The 21,113-nt window shown below is 39.7% G+C and overlaps 1 protein-coding gene across 1 annotated transcript in view; it reads right to left on the bottom strand.

Annotated features, from left to right (window-relative positions):
- The window catches only part of TMEFF1 (transmembrane protein with EGF like and two follistatin like domains 1), a 70,860-nt gene extending 50,777 nt beyond the window's left edge, over positions 1 to 20,083 (bottom strand). Inside the window, exon 1 of the mRNA XM_019729236.2 lies at positions 19,335 to 20,083. Within this exon, the coding sequence (XP_019584795.1) occupies positions 19,335 to 19,527 (193 nt within the window). The 5' untranslated portion in view covers positions 19,528 to 20,083. The remainder of the gene's footprint in view (positions 1 to 19,334) is intronic.
- Between the last annotated feature and the right edge of the window lie 1,030 nt (positions 20,084 to 21,113).

The raw sequence follows: 21,113 nt of genomic DNA, 5'->3' as shown, positions 1-21,113 counted from the left end.
CATGTAAAAAAACAAATAAAGACATGAGCAGAAACATAAAACAACAGGAAACTAATATCCCTGCTTTGTTGTTCTCACTGTTTCACAAACTTTTCCAGGCACAGATGACCATCTTTCAATTCCTTTCACCTTGGCTATGTAGGCTTTATGCTCTTAGTTCTCCTCATCTCCCAATTTTTGCTGTCGCCCCTTTCCCCCTTGACTACTTGAATGAGCTCTTAAAGCTCAATCCTAAATGTGGGGTTTGCTTGTTTTCTACCTACTCACAGTCCTACTGGGAACTTGCATGAGGTCTGGTACCAATTACTGTCTAATGTACATCGTGAAACTCAAGGAAGATTAACTAAATGTTAATCAAGAACCTCTCTGGAAAAGAAGTTAAGAATGTATAATACCTTTCTTTGCTCAACTATGGGCTTAACCAATTTTAGGGCCACAGAAATAATAAGAATTGCACAATTTCAGAAGTAAAATTTAGTGCATTTCTCTTTTTTCTTTTCTTTGTATCCTTAAAGTTCACACTGGGTTCCAATACAACCAGACATATAAAGCAAGAATAAGTAAAGTTTTCATTTTGTCTGTGGGTCAACATCATGCTCTGAGTTACGACTTGCTATCCTGGCTTGAGATTCTTGGAGTTGTAATGTTTTACTTGGTTATGTTTTAAAAATACAATGGGATTCGATCTAGAACCTAAACTATCCCTGCCACTAAGACTCACATATGGCTGGAGACCTAGGACTGTTCAAGTATGTTTGCATGAGGGACTAAGGAACATTTGAAGAGAATACTTGTCCTTACTAAGGTGAGGCAGAAAAGCCTGGCCCAATAAGCAAAGCCTTGGACAGGAGACGTCCCCCAAACAGGGAGTGGTTGTCTATTGCTTAGGCTGCTCCCACAGCCCAGCCCCAAAGGCCCATCATGACAGCGACAGGGGCTACAAGGAGACTCAAGAATGGCTTTCACAAAGCTCTGAAGCAACAAGATATAAAGAGTTCTGTTTTGATGCCCACATAAGAAGATATACTAATAGGGGGAAAGGGGGTTGGGACACCTCAATAGCCCCAGCATATCAGCAACACACCTGGCAGAACAGCACAAGGCCAACGAGATAGTAGTATCAGGCACTGAGGTACCTGATATCTAGGGGGAGGTACCACTATACAACGGCAGAGGCAGCAAACATCACAATTAGAAAAAGACATGCCATGGGGCAGTGGCCAGGATACACGAGTAAGCCCACATGAAACACCCTTTGGTGAATCCAAGAATAACCTGGAGGTAAGGGGAGGCATTCTGGGGGAGCTAGAGGTCCACACTGACAGGAAAGAGTAAAAGTCATGAAATTCTGATTACACTGGTTATTAGTCATGCTTTTCTTTATGCACATCTTGCTATCAAATCCATGTTATTTACATGTGTGTTAATATGTTAAATGTGATTATTTAGTTGATCAGAAGCAATTAAGTATCTACTATGTATCTAATCCTATGCTAAGAATTTGGGATACACCAGAAAATACACAAGAGGGAGCTTATGATCTTGCTAACATATGGAACAATTAGTGATGAATTCAATAGTCTATAATTAAGAGAAGAATTGTGTTGTACAGGCTATGATTGCTCTAGGAATTTCAAGAAGGAGATAAAAATAGATTTGAAGCACAGGGTGCTGTGTCAAAAATGGCAAAACTTGCATTGACCTTGAAAACTTAGTAAGGCCTTCTTTTCTGATTATAAAATTAATAAAGGATCATTATACAGAATTTAGAAAAGACATTTAAAAATAATGTTTTAATTGCCCATAACATGTGGGTTATATCAAAATCAAGAGAAAAAAAGAGAATGTTCTTATCTAGGAAAACAGTACTAGTGAAAGTAGAGACATGCGTCATTTAATAGTACACATAAATATTAGTATCACTGATTCCCAAATCATATTCCTCAGGGAAACCTGGTGTCCTAGACTAGAGCGTACCTTCATTAAAATAAAATAAGAATTTCACTTTCTCATTTGCCATGGAAAAAAAGTCAGTGGAAGGAATTTTCTAAAATTAAGAGTTTTCTTCACTTACATTTCTTAAACTTTCAATATCTGAGATTAGTTCCTTGCTAGCTATCAACAAAACTGTTCAACAAATGTGAAAAAATATTGATAGAAAAATTCCAACAGTGTTTTATAAGAACAAATGACCATGAATGTCACAAGCTAATGAATGTATATTTTTAAATGTTTTGTTATTGTGCTAGTCACTGTTGATTGCCTACTTTGAATCTATTCTCCCCTTCTTAGTTAATAAGGAAATCACAATTTTGTTCAGGGAGACAAAGTATTCAGCTACATAACCGGTATTTCCCTAACTCCCTCACTTCATGCCACAGTTCATATATAAGCACTATCCCTTCCTCCTTCATTCCTCATTTCTTTTTCCTGCTTGGAGAATAAACCTGTGCCCAAGGTTATAGCAGCTATCTTATTTGCATGAAGATGACTGCTATGACTACAAGCTAAGCTGGTAGACCACACTTACAAGAGACTTCAGATCGAAAGACACACACAGACTGAAAGTAAAGGGATGGGAAAAGATATTTCATGAAAATAGAAATTTAAAAAAGCTGGGGTAGCAATATTTATACCAGACAAAATACATGTTATAGCAAGAGACAAAAAGGACCCAGCAATTCCACTTCCAGGTACTTATCCAAAGAAACCCAAAACACTAATTTGAAAAGATATATACATCCAGATGTTCATGGCAGCATTATTTACAATAGCAAAGATATGGAAGCAACCTAAGTGCCCATCAACTGATGAATGGATAAAGAAGTGGTACATATATACAATGGAATATTAGCCATAAAAAAAGAATGAAATCTTGTCATCTGCTACAAATGAATGGGCCTAGAGGGTATTATGCTAAGTGAAATAAGTCAGACAAAGAAAGACAAATATCATATGATTTCACTTATATGTGGAATCTAAAAAACAAAATGAACAAACAAAACTGAAACAAACTCATAGATACAGAGAACATTTTGATGGTTGACAGATGGGAGGGGGTTTGGGGGGATGGATGAAAAAAGGGGAGGAATTAAGAAGTAAAAACTGGTAGTTGCAAAATAGTCATGGGGATGTAAAGTAAAGCATAGGGAATATAGTCAATAATGTAATAACTATTTATGGCGTCAAATGGATATTAGATTTGTCAGGGTGATCACTTTGTAAGTTTTATAAATATCTAATCATTATGTTGTACACCTGAAATTAATATAATATTGTATGTCAACTGTAATTGAAAAATAAAAAATTATTATGATAAATAAATAAAAGATAAAAAGATAAATAAAAATAAAGATGGTAGACCTAAAAGACAGAAGCAAAAATGTGGAAAGAAAGAAAAATTATGGAATCACCACACCTACCCTGGATTTCATCCTTCCAGACTTACTGTTATAATAAGCAAATGTATAAATGAAACCCTTATCATTTAAGCCACTATTAGGTCATTGATAAATGTGATTAAATAACAAGCCTGATATAATGATTGCATGTAAATTTAATTGAGATAAGTATTTCTGAGCAACAATCTTGTGCGACATCACAGCCCACATGATAAAATGAATTTCTCAAGAACCTGGTGCTCTGAGTCTTTACAAATTTAAGAACCACTACCTTACCTCAAATTCAGTATAGAAGAAATTCTATTTGGGATCATCTTCTGAATGTTATTTCTTTTCAAGTATTCTATACAGTATCAGGCATCAAGAGGGTACTCTACTACCTGTCAATAATGATGATTACATACCTGCCTTCCTGAGCCCAAGATAGAAATTCAGCAAAATGGATGAGCCATTACTGAGGGCCCTCAAAAATCAATTTTCCAAATAGAAATATTTTACACAAAGAAGCACTCAAAGCAAAAAATATTTTGCTCTGGTTGCAAATCTGGCCATTATACAGTTTTCTAAATGTAAAACTTGTCTTAATTTTCATTAACATTTCAAAGCTGAGAAACAATACACACTAGGGGAAGGAACCCTACTTACTATGAACCTGAAATGCCAAAATTCCCACCTTTTGGCAGCACTAACTAGGTTCAGGCTGCAGTTCAAAATAAGACCCATTAGCCCTCCAGATTGATAAGTAACCTTTCCATTAAACAGAAGGTAGTTCTGAGGATCTTATGACTTTGCTAACATTTATGGAGAGCCAACCGTGAACAAACTTTGCAAAATGTTAACATAGGATTCAGGGCTTCTCAATCTCGGCACTGCTGCCATTTTGGGTTAGATAGAGGGCTTTGTTGTAGAGGGCTCACCTGTGCTCTAGAGGATGTTTAGCAACATCTCTGGCCTCTACCCACGAGATGCCAGTAGGACCATCCCACCTGTAACAACCATGTGTCTTCAGACATCACCAAATGTCCTGGGGTGGGGGGGCAAAATCACTCCCCGTTGAGAACCACTATAAAAGGTGAACCAAAGGCTTTACATTTATGGTAGTTCTCTCACATAATCACTAAAGAGAAAATGAGTCAAATAAGCAGTAGTCTCGAAGATCTCTCTGCCCATTACCACAGCCATTTTTCATTTCAACAGAGGGACCTAAATACGATGAGATGTGATCAAAAAAATACAGTGAATGCTGATGCCCAGTGCCATCCAACAGAAAGGCAGGAAAGGCAGGGAAGTGGCACGTCAAACCGTGGCAACAGTGTGTGACAAGTTTCAACTTGTTTGGTACAGTCAGTCAGGTGTGAGCTAACACTGAGAGAAGTTGCGTTTTAAAGTGTGCCGTAAATCATCCTCCATCATGACAACTCTCCGTGTCACATATCACTTCTGATATATGGCAATTTTTGTCAAATAAAAACATTACGGTGTGTCCTCATCCACCTTATTCACCGAATCTGGCACCATGAGATTTCTGACTCTTTGCCAAACTCAAAATGATTCCAGACATTGAGGCAGCCACGACAGCACCACTAAAGACACTCACAAAAGAGGACTTCCAGAACTGCTTCAGAAAGTGGCAAGAACGATGGGATAAGTGTGTTCAAAGTGAAGGGGAGTATTTTGAGGGGGATTAACAGCAATGTGTCTTTTGCTGTAATAAACTTTTTTTATTTAAACATTCAGCATATTGGTTGATCACTTCTATATTGCCTCCAAGTTTATGTCAAGTCCTGGCTCACAGTGGGTGCCCCTCCTTTAATAATGCCTTAACCCCCAGCAAGCCTGGCTTCTTCCCCCTTCCTATCAAAACTCTTCTGCAAGGTCAATATGTCCTCTATTCTATAGATCCCATAGCTTTTTTCTTATTCTTCCAACTGTTCTTGACTCTTCTACAGCAGTTGATACTCCTGGCCTCTCCTGCCAACCTCATAATCTTGAGTATCCCCCAACTCTGACCAGTGCTCATTTACTCACTCTTTTTCTCCTTCTACTGTCTAGTCCATGTCCACAAGCACCCTTAGAACTTATCTCCAACTTAATCAACTCTCCAGATTAACCAGTATGCTGTTCTCTGTAAAACACACAAACCAATGTCCATGGTACAATGAGTCCTCAAGGCTACTCTCTACCTCAGGTCACTCTCTAGAACAGTCTTGAATATTTTAGCTCCAACCAGGGGTGTTGCTCTTGCACTTCAAGAGTCAGTTATAGATGTAATTCAGCCTGTGTATGCCAACTGTATTTGTTATTGTAAGTATGTGGTGTCGACATTTCATAAAAGTGAAAATAAATTGTTACTATGAAAACAAAATTGAATGCTATGAAAAGACTTAAGAAAGGCAAGTTGCTTTTAAAAAATCGCTGCTGCATTAGGTAAGAAAAATCTAGAATTCTGCAACCACAAGTCTTTCAGTTCCTTTTTGAAGAGCTTAAAACCGTAGTTTGTAATCAATGTATTAGGAATGTGGTTTATTCAAAAAAGAGTAAATTCTCAAAGAAAAATTCTGGGCCTTCATCAAAATGCTGTTTAATAAATTTATATGTTTTTACATTAAAATGCTATATGCACTATGAATCATTTTTGTGGCTCCCACTTTAAATAACTTTCTTGATTAACCAACTAGCTACCAGAATCAAGGCACCAAGATAAGGGGGCTCCTACTATATATAAAAGCATTCTGCCCTCACCATCCCCTTGCGTCATCATGTCTTATTTCTTCTCTCTCAGCAGTCTCTTCCACTCCCACCACTTACCAACATGTGGAAATCTTTAGTTCCTCTCTAGGTGATTTCTTGACTCCCCATACGACATGTTCAAATTTTTCACCTTGTTCTTAAGACTAACCCAATATCAAAGAGTTTATACTCATTGTCTAGAGATTAACAGTGTTTGGGAAAACCTTCCCTTTTTTAGAAAAGCACACCAATCCAATCTGACAGGATCCCCGCTAGTTGGTTTCACTCCCAAAACATGCCCTGCTTGTTCCTGACTCTGCATCCAAAACTCTATGAGACAATTCCACAATCTCTATATACACTGAAAACATATTTAAAATATTTAAACATGTAATATATCCCACACCAGGAAATGGTGTGGTACAGACATGGAATATTACACAGCTGTTTAAAACGCTGCGTATATTTTATGTGGCAATATGGTAATATGCTGATGAATGTCAAGTCAAAAGGTAGAAGACAAAACTTAACACATTCACTAGGATTGTGTATAAAATACACATATAGGAAAACTCAGCCAAGAAAAAAAAACAAAAATGGTAACGGGGACTGCGTTTACACCAATTGAACAATGGATGATTTCTTCCTCTATTCTATATGGTTATATTTAATGGGGGGGGGGGGAGCTCAATGTGATTTCTAACACAAGCCCAGAGACAGTGTGCTATATAACGGACAGAGCATTAGCTTGGGAGTCAATCAGGGCCAGGTTCACATGCTAGTTCTTCACCTTTTAGAACAGTAACACCTTCCCTAGATATTGTAATGATTAGATATGTACTAAAAAGCAACAGTGCCTAGAACAAGTGGGTATACGGCCAAGATTCATTTCTTTGCTTTCCCCAGACCAATCTGAGGGACACCTTTCATGACACAAATCACTGAAAAGACATTTCAGGATAAAATCAAATGATGGATTTAGTACATAAATGTTGACTTCAGTCCCAGCAAATGAGATAAATAGAAATTAAATTCTGTTCAACTTGTTTACTAAATTAACCATATTACACTAGTTATCTTCCACTAAAAGATATGGGGGGAGGGGGAAATAAACTGTACTCAATATTTCATGATACAAAACCAAAAGCAGTTTACATTAACATCAAAAAGCACTAACAACAGAGAGGACTAAAACATCTCTTAAGATACATTTAACGACAGAAATTTCACATATGCCACACACTTATCTGACTCCAGTATTTTTCATCCCATTCTACATGCTACATGCTACTGCCAAGCTAACCCTTATTAAATACCACTTTGATGGTGTCACTCGTCCACCCCCATACCTACCATCATTCCCTGCCACCTACTTCAGTTCTAACTGCCTGTCGTCAGGACCCTCAGCCAAGGTGATGGGGAGGACAACCTACTGCAGGATCAGAAAGAAAAAAAGACCCAGCTCCCCAATTCGGTATTAAAGGTACTCAGGGTCTTTCTAGCCCAATGCAGTCCTAACCAAAGGTCTTGCGCTGCGATACTATCTCCCTTACCCCTATTTCTGACTAGCTTGGCAAACCGGTGTGTTTCCTCACAGATCCATAAGCTAAATTTGTTATACTGCAGTTATTGAAAAGAATGATGAAGACTCTCCACATTTCCTGACATGACACAGTTTTTTGAAAACACATTTTTTTCAAAAATGTATAACAAAACTTATTTTTCAATGCCTGTTAAAAAAAATGGAAGGTATATACATCAAAATATGAACCAAAGTTATCTCTTGGTAGAATTTAAACTTTCTTCTTTAATTCTGTATTTTTTATGAACTGTTTGAGTTTTACAATGAACTTGTGAGACTTTTAAAATCAGATAAAATAATTACGTACTACACATGTAAGAATCTCACAAAAGGCCACATACGGTCTGAATTCACTCATATAAAATGTCCAGAGTAGGTAAATCCATAAAGATATAAAATCAATATGTGGTTGCCAAGATATAGGGGCAGAGGAGGATTGGGACTGACTGTAAATAGTATGAAAATTTTAGGGGGGAATAATGAAAATATTCTGTAATTAGACAGTAGATAGAGGTGATGGTTGCACAACATACTGAATAAATTAAAAACCACTGAATTACTTTGAAATATACTTACTGTGTTTCTCCGAAAATAAGACCGGGTTTTACATTAATTTTTGCTCCAAAATTTGCATTGGGGCATTTTCAGGGGATGTATTCTTTTTTCATGCACAACAATCTACACTTATTCAAACACAGTCATGTCATCTTCTTCTGGAACATCGTCATAACGTACTAAATGAGTCCATCTGGCTGACGATCTTAACTGGGGCTTATTTTCGGGGTAGGTCTTATTTTCGGGGAAACCTGGTAAAATGGTAAATTTTATGTTATGTTATATAATGAGTGATATCTCGTTAAATAAAAAAATAATTTTAAAAATCTGATAAACCATGTTTGATTTGATTTTGAAAAAAATGAACAAGCATTATAATTTGGTGTTTAAGGAACAGACCCTAGAACCAGACTACCTAGATCAGTACCCGGGCTCTCATCCACAAAGTGACCTTAGTATTGACCACTCTGTGCCTCCATTCCTTCACCTGTAAAATGGATAGAATAACAGCACCTATCTCATAACTCATAATATTGACAGAGGATTAAATAAAGATATGGAAAACACTCAGAATAGTGCATGATACATAAGTGCTATATTAAGTTGGCTATTATTATTATTTTTTTTTATTAAGACCAGTGCTGCAGAAGGTGTGGAAAAATTAACACTCAAACCAACTGTGAGAGTATAAATTGGCGGGAACTCTCAAGAAATACTGAGGCAGCATATACTAACATTTTAATTTTCTTTATCCTACTTCTACAAAATTATGACAGGTATAGAAGAAAAACACACAAAAATGTATGTACAAGATTGTGAACATCAGCATTTTTAATAACGACAAAGTGGAAAATGAACTGTGTCCATCTGTTGGGAATTAATTAAATAAATTATTGATGAAATACTATTAAGTCATTAAAATTAAAGTAGGTAGTAGAAACACGTACTGATATGGAAATATCACAATCCACTGTGAAGTGAAAAAAAACAGGTTATAAAACAATATTTAGGGTTGCAATCCAATTTATATTTTGCAACATATACATATTTACATATGTATTTTAAGATTTTGCAAGTACATTCAACACATTTTCTCCATCAAAATTTTAAAACTATCAATAAATAAATCTAAACACAAGAATATGGTCCTCTGGCTCTATTCTAACCACTGTTCCTTAGTGTCTGCAATACTAAGTGGAATGGGAGCTTGCCAGAATCCAGGGAAGTGACCCCAAAAACAAAAATCTACAAAACAACCTGCGAGTTGGCACTGGAGAACCTGATATTAATTGCTTTTAAAGAGAACTTTTAAAGGACTTCACAAAACTGGTGCATTAGAAAGCGCTCCAGACTTGGAGCGCCAATCATTTAATTAAGTAACTCTATGGTCCTGGCCAAGCACTAGATCTCTCTTGAGAAATCCCAGTTCTTTAGAGTAAAAATGGGTTTAATAATCCCTCCTAGGATTGCCAGGACTAAGAGAGAGCTTTACAAAAAAACAATGGAAACTATAAAGGATACTTCTCTTTGGTTACAATAATGAAAACCTTTAAATCAACAACAACCTAAAACCCCAGCAAATTGTTGAAAAATTGTGAGGAATTAAAAAACAAAAAACAAAAAACTAGGTTTAATTAAATGGTAATTAGGAAGCACTTATGGTCTGAACTAGAAGAAGGAAACAATAATGGTAAAAACAACTGCACCACCTAAAAAATATCTCAAACCACTTTAAAGAGAAAAAAATACGATGAAAAATTAACACAGGACACTAAACAAAGACTGAACTGACTTGTGAACAACAGAGAATCTAAATATATCAATTACGCTCTAAGCAACAGAAATGATATACAAATATCAGCAGTTTAAATTCACTTGCAAAACAATATTAGATGAAAGCTGACAAGGCGAAATAAACTGAACCTAAAAATCCCCAAAGGAGATCTGACCTGTGAACAACAGTGCTTCCTGGTTAAACAAAACAAAACAAAAAATGCCAAAGCAAACACTAGTATCAAGAAAAAAGTTCAAAATTTTTCTGGTATAAAATGAAATAACTCCAGCATAAAATTAAGTATTACAGAGGAGAATGGCAATCACCACACATTTCTTTATATTTTTCTATATTCCTCAAATTTTTACATCAAACAAATACTGCTTTTATAACTAAGAAAAAAGGTGTGGCTTTTCTTTCTTTTTTTTTTTTTAAACTATGAATACTTGCACTCAGAATACTTGCACAAAAATGAGAGAAATGGAGTTGTGGCTGAAAGCATAATACCTGCCAAAGTTTTTGACGGCAGAAGAATATGTTAAGAACTTTAGAACCCGACTGTTCAAAAAAAAATAATGAAACAACTGAGCCATGAAAAATACATGACACTTGTAAAAAAGAAATACATTCAAATAGTAACAAAGGATTAAAATCATCTAATAAACTAAAAGCAAATAGGAAATTTTAAGATTTAAACATAGAATTCCAAGAGAAATAGGCCAACTCCTCATTTCTCCCACGAGAGAAGCTAATAATGGAATTAATAGTAGGAATAATGGAAATAGTTCTGTTAAAACAATGTTTCTTACCAAAAAAAAAAAAAGAGGGAGAAGGAAGAAGGGAGTAAATGGCCTGACATTATCTCCCAATCCAGCTTAAAAGGAATGGAGAATTCAAATCCAATTTAAATAAACCACATACGTATGTTCAGAATCATGAGGGATAAACAGTATGAACTTAAAAGAACAAGGTTGGTTATAATTTTAAAAAGATAATAACAAGTAATGGCTAGGATGTGGAGAAACTGAAACCCTCAGACATTGCTGAAGAAAATATAAAATGGTGCAGCCACTTTGGAAAACAGTTTGGCAGTTCCTCAAAATGTTAAACACAGAATTACCATGTGATCTGATCCAGCAATTCTACTTTTAGGTATAAACCAAAGAGAACTGATCACATGTCCACAGAAAAACTTGTACATGAGTGTTCATAGCAACATTATTCGTAACAGCCCCAAAGTAGAAACCTCCCAAATGTCCATCAGCTGACGAACAGAACAAAATGTAGTGTGTGTGTGTGTGTGTGTGTGAGTGTATTATATATGTAATGGAATATTACTCAGACATAAAAAGGAATGAAATTCTGATACATGCTATAACATGGATGAAACTTGAACACATGATGCTAAGTGAAAGAAGCCAATCACAAAAGACCACATATTGTATGACTCCATTTATATGAAATGTCCAGAACAGGCAACTATACAGCAAAAGATAGATTAGTGGTTGCCGAGGGCTGGGGGAAGTGGAGTTTGGGGAGTGACTGATAAACAATATGAAGTTTCTTTTGGGGAGAAAGAAAGTGTTCTAAATTTGATTGTGGTGATGGTTGCACAACCTCGTGGCTATACTGAAAAATACGGGATTGTACACTTCAAAAAATGATGATGATGATGATGATGATGATGATGGACAGTAGCACAAATATCATAATTACTTCATTAAATGAGTAAACGCCTATGAAAGCAGAATGGTCTGTATCAGTGCTGGGAAACAAAGCCTAACACTTAAAAACTAAAAGACAAACACAAATCCAGAAAAGGATGGGTATCATTATGACTTCAGGAGATACTTTAAATCTACACTACACAAAAATAAAAAATACAACAAACAATGAAACAAAATTCAATGTTTCTGTTCCAAATAGAATAACAAAACTACAAGATAAACTGAAAAACTGTGAAAGATAAACCTGTATCATTGTAACTGGGGATGACAAAACAAAGGTATAGAACTGACATTAAGTATAAATTAAACCATTCCCCCCTTTGGTAGGGGCCAACTCGACAGAATCAGGTTCGGTGAGAAAAAAGGTTTAGAAGATAGATAGACAGACAGACAGACAGACAGACAGATACTATAAGGCAAATGTAAAATCTTAACAACTGGGAAATCTGGGTATACTATCACAATTTTCCTCTAAGTTTGAAATTAATTCAAAATAAAAGTTTTAAGTAAAATTAACAGTTATATAGTTAGGGGACTTAGAAGCCAAGGAAATAAGACTTTTTTTCCTGGGGTACAAGGATCTCTCACCTAATTTGTTCTCATACTAGGACCCAGAGACACACTTAGTATTAATACAAAAAGCTAAACATTCCACAACAGCAATCGTAGACCATAATACAAAATCACAAAACTATCTGTAAACATATCTAAATACATGTTTCATAACAATACTAAGAGAAGTTTTATCAGAAATCTGTACTGAAAAGGAAACATAAATATAATCTGTTTTCACTTAAGGAATTTAGAAAGAGAAAAAAAGGAAAGTTGAAAAAGGGGAAGTACTAAAACTAAGATATACAATGAATAAAGGAAAAATAGATATGATAAAAAACATCATCAGAGAGTAGTTCAAAGAAAATGGTATAATCAGAGATAGCAGGGTAGCTTTCAAACACAGAGAGGTAGGGAGTGGATTTAAGGAAAGGGTTGAAAAGAACAGCACAGGGGATGTTGTTGCAAGGAGCACAGGCAGGACCAGGTACTACAGAAGGAAGGATTTGCATCCAATTTGGTGATTGTGAGTAAGAGGAATGAGAGAAGAAATGGACACCCATTTGACTCTTTTCCCAACCGGCTCTCTATCCCAAATTAAGAGCATCACATTCCCCTCCACCTCCAACAGCAGGAGATCCGGAAGCCAAGGGAGAAAAAGATCAATGAAAGGCTAGCTGAGTGGGGACCGGCAATGGGAAGAGCTCATACCCCAGTATCCCAAAATATTCCCTTCAGTGCCCCCTCTCTGTGCCTGTTCTAACGCCATTCCCTCAGCCTAGAATACCCTTCCCATCTCTCCTCGGTTTCTGTGTTCCTTCAGTCATTCATTCATTCCACACACTACATTAAACATGTAAGGGGCATCTAATGTGGTGCTAGACCCTGTTCTAGGCAGTGGACACAGCAGTGAACAAAACAAAAAGCCTGGCCCTCATGCTGCTACGTAGAGGAGACATAATAAGTAACACATCACACAAGATAAGGTGCTTCGGAGCAGTAAAAAAGCATAAATGGAGATGAAGGGGGGAGAGGGGCAGAGGGGACAGAAGATGGAAAGGGCTGCAATTTTAAGGCACCATTTTGAAAGTGACATTAAAAACCTGACAGAGCTAAGGGGTAAATAACGGGACAGGAAAGTTCCCAGCAAAAGGAGCATCAACAGCAAAGGCCTCAGGCAAGTGCGCCTGGTGTTCCAAGCTCACATTCCATTCTGCCAGTAAAGGCCAGCTCAAGTGCCACTTACTCAGGCAAACTGTTTTGATGCCTGCAAATCAGAATGACTCACTGCCTCAGCACCTTCTCTGTGTCTTCCTCAGGGCAACAGGTACAGAGGAATCTCTCTTTTCAAACATTACAAAAGTAATCGCTGATCAATTCATCAAAAAAATCAGGTAAAGCAGGAAATCATTTAGAAATATAGGTACATATTTTAACCATTTTTTAACTTCAAACCGATGATAGCACCTAGACCTTTTCTTTGAGTATGTGTCTGCCACTTTCTTGGATAAGCCACAACCATAATCCATTATTTACAATGTCCATTTTTCCTTTCCTTTAAAGTAGAGAAGAGACCATAAAAAAATACTTGCAAAGTTTTCTAGGAGCAGAATCCTTTCAGAGATTTACAAGGTTTCTCCAACCTATTTGAGTTGTCTTAACCACAGTCTAATTCAGAGAACGGCAGGTCTTTCAGCCTCTTGCCTTTATCAAGTCCTTCTAAAGCATTTCATGAAAACAACTCTCTGCATTTATATCTAATCAATTTGAGTAATACTTATCAATTTATAAGTACCCTGGGTATCAATAACTTTGAGAACAAACACAACAGTCACTTTCTTGGTAAACAGAGAAATCAAATGATACACAGGCAAACCAGAGCTAACCTACCAGTTCGAGCATGTGTGTGCTGGGGAGTTGGCTAGCATGGTTTACTAAGGGCATGTTTAATTCAGAATGTTAAAATCACACTCAGTAAAAGATCTAAGTAGATGTCTCTCCAAATAAGCTACTGATATGGTCATTTATAGGGACAATAAGTACATGAAAATGTGCTCAACGTTATTAGTCATTAAGGAAATGAAAATTAAAACCACACTGATACACAACTCACCCACTAGAATGACGATAGTCATAAAGACAATCACAAGTGTTGGAGAGGATGTGGAGAAATTGGAGCCCTCAGACGCTTCTGTGAAAATGTAAAATGGTGCAGCTGCTTTGGAAAACAGTTCGGCAGTTCCACAAAATGTTTAACAGAGTTACCATGCGATCCAGCAAGTCTACGCCTAGGTATAAACCCAAGAGAATTGAAAACATATGTCCACACAAAAACTTGCACGTGAATGTTCATAGCAGCACCCTCATAACAGCCAAAACCTGAGAACATCCCAAATGTCTGTCAACTGATGAATGGGCAAACAAAACATGGTATAGATCCATACAATAAAATATTACTCGGTCATAAAAAGGAATGAGGTTCTGACACATGCTACAAAATAATCAACCTTGAAAACATTATACTGAGTGAAAGAAGCCAATCACAAAAGGCCACATGTTATATGACTCTGTTGATATGTAATGTCCAAAACAGACAAATCCATAGAGACAAAGTAGAATGGTAGTTGTCAGAGGTTGGGGAGAAAGAGGAACATGGAATGACTATTAATAGGTATGGAGGGTTTCTTTCTGGGGTGATGAAATGTTCTGGAACTAGACAGTGATGAATATATGAACTTTGTGAATATGCTGAAAACCACTGACTTGTATACCTTAAAAAATTTCACGGCTGTCAGTGTTCAATAAATGCTTATTGATGAGGGGCAAAACCCTGGATGTGTTAAATAGAAATTTCCACTGTATATATTTACAAGAGGCTTATAACCACCTCTGTTGGAAATACAAGGCCCTTATAGGTAGGGATGGCTTCTCATATACAGTATTTCCTTTAACATCTAGTATATTAGATTACACAAAATAGGTATTCATTCAATCAAGGTTCACTAAATAAAAGCCCACATGTTAGAAACCAGGGATCTAGAAATGCTCTGACCAAGATTCCATGCTAATTAGGGAAAACTCACTGTTTATTCCCCATAGTCCTGAATTGCCACCAACAAGGCACTTCTCTTAATCTAAAGTACGTATCATCTATTTATACCAGCCTTACCACCATATCACAATCTAGGACACATTTCTAACTTCCATGACATTTTTAAAACCTAGTTCAAATTCTCCACCTTATGTCTATCACCAAATGTAACTTACTGGTCTCTCACTATGTTTTTCTACCTTTCATTCCCTAAGATAGAAATATCTCACGTATTTAGCCTCCTTCTTCTCAAACACCCTAGAGCCAAAAGGGACAATTATTATTATTTTCATGTTACAAATGAGAAAAAAAGTCAATGTCCAAGGTCACCTTTCTTCAAAGTTCATCTTTCTTCACATGAATCATGTATTTCCAAACTCTTTTCTCTTTAGATGAAGAGGGAACTTTCTAATAAGTTAGATTTTCAAAAGAATAAATACAAATAAAAAGACATAAAATCAAAGCAATACGTATAAAGTCCAGAATAACTGGAGAGCGGAGGCAAGAAGGGGAAAAACAAGCTTTTTTAGAACAAGAGTTAAACAAAGGGCCCGCTGCTTAGGGAAGATGCTGTAATATCAAGAGATGACAGGGACAAATGCAGACCCATGTAGTTTCTTTGCTCTGGTTATCTTCAAGGAGCATGAACTTCAAACTGGGAAGGGTAGAACTCTGATAAAAGGAAGTTAACATTTAAGGCAAGTGGCATGGAGAGTGGACAGTGACGGGACACAGAGCTAGCTCAAAAAGAATTTGCTTTCTGATCCAAATAAATCATACTCCATGATACTGAAAAGATTTTTAGATCTGACTGCTGATTATCTGACTGCTGATTATCTAAGCTATCTTGACAAGGTGCCAAAAAGACCAGCAATGAAAGAATGAATTCTCAATTTTCAAAAAAGGAGAACTGCAAATCCAGAAAACTGTCTATGGGTAGCCCCTGAAATTTTCTAGAATGGGTACATGAGTTTTTTTTAACATAATAAAAAGAAAAAGGCACTGTGGGGTCTTTATTAAGGCAGACTATACAAGATTTGCTTCGTGATAGGATTACTAAAGTGGAAAAAGGAAGGATAATACAGACATATAGGTAACTGATTCTAATAAGACAATTTGTCAGAATCTTTTAATGACAGCCTAGTGAAAAAAATGAGAAAATGTTGAATAGCAGAAGCTTGAAAATCTGTTAAACTCTACTAGGAGGATGCATAGCTGTTTGAACCATTTGGAAGGAAGTCTCCAATAAAATATCACAGAATTCCATCCTTTTCCATGGTCTAGACAACTTCCATTAATTTAATAAAGCCACAGACCTGCTCTTCACATTTGCAAGGGCCACAAATTTGGCGTGACCCAACACACACAGCCTGACATACTCATAAAGGACAGAGTCCCCTGAAATGAGGGTCCAAAACCAAAACTGAAAATCAACAGTAAGTCAAGGCCAGCATTTAGATTTTAAAACTCAAATGCATATATACGACTAAACTGTAGTTTATGTGGGAAATACCTGAGTAATAAAAGCTACAAAAAAATCTATATACAGTCTCAAGTTGTGTTAATAAGATGCATATGTCCAGACCTGATTACTGTAGTTCTCTAATTAATTAATTTAAAAATATTTTTTTCCATATGAATCATTCCCAGATCTTCATCCTAAAAACAGTTATAACCAAAAAATCTACAAATGTCAGTTAGTTAAAACTCTAGCTTTATATTCAGTTATTCAAGTGTATCTTAGGGTTAGAAAATATTTTATCTGACGAGCCTAATTTATGGACATTTGTATCAATATATCCTTGAAAGAAGGTTCAGATATTATTAAATCCAAGTCCTCCTTTTACTACGTAGATGAGGAAACTAAAAAAATTAAGTAACTTCTTCCAAATAACATCGCTGCTTAGCAAGGGCCATGATCCCCAAATCAGTTCCCTTTTCCCACACCTCTAGGTCCTTTCTTAAAATTTGTACTATGCACTGAAGAGTTAGAAAACATACACAAAAATATATATCAACACTGTATATTGCTAAGGAAAAATCAGCTTAGCAAGAATGACCACAGCACATTAGCCAGTGAAATATTCCGACATGGTGTGACCACTTGAGTTTGATAACCAGTATGTTACCAAAAGGCACTCTAAAATACAAATGGTTTTTATTCTCAACCATTAATGTGTAATTACTTATAAAGCTTTATCCCATATCCCATTTAACATTAGAAAAATAAAGCAAAAGTTACTGCAGGGATGGAAAAGCTTTTAAGGGACATGCCATTGTTTCCTGTGCTCACAATCCCTCACCCATCATAAAACCTACTATTATGAAAATTATTAAGATTTTTCTACCTTCTAACCTAAACAGCAGGCCAAAGGTTTTCTTCATTTAGGGTAACATAAGACTCTGTGTCGAGGCCCTCATGCTCCCTCCACTCCCCCAGAAACAATGCCCCTTCAATAGCCCAAAGGTACAAAGGTTGTCTGGCAGGCAGGCTAGTGGGTCCCCTGTGGTCTAATGTCCATCCATCCCTTGTCCCTCCCACTCTTCCTCCTCTCCCCCTCCCCACCCAATGCCTCTTCTCCCACCCCCTAAAAGAAGACAAATGGAGAACTGAGAATTGATAAAAGGGAAAGTTATCAAGGCTGTGGCTCATGATCACCAGCATCTGCTAAGCGAGCTCCAGGAGGACCCATCCACCCCTAAATGAGACCTGGATGCCTCTCCTAGCCCCAGGGCTCCTCTGGGACCCGTTTTGAAAGGAAGAGGGAACTTTGCTGCCCGAATACCCTCCTCCCCAGTCTCATCCATTAAAGCCCCAGCAAGCTCTTTGTTTCCAACAGCTGTGGGGGGGGGGCGGGGGGGGGGGACAGGCGGCCTTAGACTGAGGGGAGAGGTCACTCCCTTGCTCCCTTGGCTGCCAATTTCCAGGCCCTCCCGCAAAACATACAAACCCCCGTACAGGATCATTCCCTCGGAACCGGTCCCCTATTTCCACAACACCTTAATAACCCAGGGTCACACCTTGCTACACAGAGGCACTCTGGACCTAATTAGCTCTTTTCTATTACCCATACCCTACAGAGGATGACTCCCTAGCTCTCTCCCTCTGAATCCACACAAACGGGGCTCGCTCCAGGACCCGTCATTCCTCCACAATGCATATCCCAGGGCATAGCCCTGAGCCCCAGGCTTCACCCAGGCACACCACACAAAAACCTAGGGTCATTTCCTGGGCCCCAGAACTACTCCTTGCTCATATCCACAGATCCAGGGTCACTCCAAGCCCTTAGCGCGCCCCCCTCTACACCCAAAGGACATATATACACGTACGTACACACACACACACACACACACACACACACACACACACACACTCTACATCGCCAATCCGCGTCCTCTGGGCCTCCGGTTCCCTTTACTCACACGACCCCTTCAAGACTCCAGTTCCCTAAGGAGGAACCTCGCCAGCACATGGTCACTCCCCTGGCACTCACCCTGCCCCCCCACCCGTCCCTCACCATCTCACACACACGCACACACACACAGAAACCCCTGCCTGGGGCCGCCCCCCTCCCCTGAGTCTTCACAACACAAACACGCGCTCCCTAGTGCACACCCACGATCACACAGGGAGCCTTAGCAGGCTGTCTACGCCTCGATGGGTCCCGGCCTCACCACCTCCCAACACGCCGGGCCACCCTCGCCCAGCCACTGGACACACAAGGACGCACGCACGGCCACTCCCCATCCCCAATGCTGGTCCTCAAGCCCGCACCGCACGCTCTCGCCCTGCCCTCCGCCCTTGGGCCCCGTTCCCCGGGACCCCAGGGCCGGGGCCTTTCCCAGCCTGGCCCCGGGAACCAGGAGGAAAGGGGAGGCGGCGGAGGGAGGGGCCACAGGGACAGGCTCCGGCCGGTCCTACCTGAGCAGTTGATGCTCTTGCCTTTGCCGCCGGGACACTCCCCGCCGCCGCCGCTACCGCCACCCGCGGGCTGGTTGGACGCGCGGCTCCCGGGCAGAGAGAAGGTGAAGAGCAGAAGCACCGACGTGTAGCAGCAGAAGGCGAGCGGGGGCGCGGCCGGCAGCCGGAGCGCCTCAGCGGCCGCGGCGCCCATGACTGGCTCCCCTGGACGGCGGGAAGCGCAGGGAGCCACAGGCCCGGGGCATCCAGCCGCGCGCCGGGAGCCCCGCCGCTGCCTCGGCGCCTCCTAGAAGACGCGCCGCTGCGCCCGTGAGCAGACCCTCTGCATCCCCGTCCCACCAGCAGCGCCCGCCAGGCCTCGGCCCGCCGCGCTTGGGACGGAGTCGGAGGGTCCAAGCGCGTGGAGGGTCGCGGACGCGCGAGGGTGCGCGCGAGGGTGCGAGCCCACGTAGGGGAGACCAAGGCTGGGGGAGCGAGCGGACGGGCGCGCGCGCGGCGGGCGGGGGTCGCGGGGCAGGGAAGGGCCCAGCCCCTCACTAGCCTCCTTGCCTTCCCTTTGTGTCCACGGCCGTCGCCACCGCGTCACAAAGACCCCGGCCCGCCCGGTGAGGGGCGCGTGACAGAGCCGCCGGCGGGAGGGGTGGCTGCGACCCCGCCCCGCGCACACCCCCGGCGCCCACGCCGGCAGCTCCGCCCCCGCCCGTGGCCGGCGCCGCCTCCAGGGGAGCTATTGTTCCTGCGGCGGGGCGGGAGTGAGGAGGGCGGGGATCTCGGTCGCCCCTTAGTGCGGCCTCCGTGGGCTGGCCGGCGCGGAGGATGCTCCGTAGGCATTACCCTAACAGACATTTTTGCCGTCCTTTGTAAGCATTTCTGGAGCATTTCCTTCGCCCAGCAGCCCGGCTGGGAAAGAAGAGCAGGTGGTCTATTTTCTAGGTGAAGAAACTGAGCCACGGAGAGGTGAAGGTGACTTGTCCAAGGTCACATACCAAGTAATGGGCAGGACCAGAATTGGAACCCATGTTCTGACTCCAGCTGTGTAGTTCTTAGAGATGGGGGTAAATGGTTAAATTTCTAGTATCTTCACTCCTACCCCATTTCCACATATACCAACTGAATCTAAAATACTGTCTTAAAGTAAGGAATAAAGGGAAGACATAAATGAGAGTCATTATAGTCAAGCTGCTAAATTACTAAAATCAAATAGGTTGAGGTATGAGAAAATGATTCTATTCTTGTTTTAACCAGCCTGGGAACTTACTAAACTTTTGAACTTTCCATTCCTGGGTAGGGATATACAACAAACCCACAGAAAACCCTTTGATTATCACCTGAAAGACTGACTAAGGAAAAAATGTGACATAACCTGACATCCATTATCTAGACTACTGGTCGTCTAGACGATTAGCATCAAGACCAATCCAGGACGGATTCTCAAAGATGTACTTTTTACTATAAGAACCCTCAACTTTTCTTTCTTCTTTGGAACACTCTGGGTATTGCCTAGTAGTTGTGTTTCCAGTTTGCAAATTCTGAGACCCTTGAATAAGTCCTTTTATTTCTAGCCAAAGCGTTCTGATTTCATTTAAGCTCTGTCAACAGTATAGACTATTCTATGCTGCCCTCTCCCACTAATAATAGCTAATATATAGAGAGTAATTGCTATATAGAAGACCTGGATAAAGCTGTTTCTGTACCTGCATTCTTTCCCATTCTTTTTACAGACCTACAAGGGAGTTTTCATTCTCATCCCAATTCTACAGATGAGGAAGTTGGGACCCA

This window comes from Rhinolophus sinicus, linkage group LG04 (assembly GCF_036562045.2).
Source record: "Rhinolophus sinicus isolate RSC01 linkage group LG04, ASM3656204v1, whole genome shotgun sequence".
In the NCBI taxonomy this organism is placed as follows: domain Eukaryota; kingdom Metazoa; phylum Chordata; class Mammalia; order Chiroptera; family Rhinolophidae; genus Rhinolophus; species Rhinolophus sinicus.
Note: the sequence above shows the minus strand (reverse complement) of the source record. Positions and strands in the feature narration are given on the sequence as shown.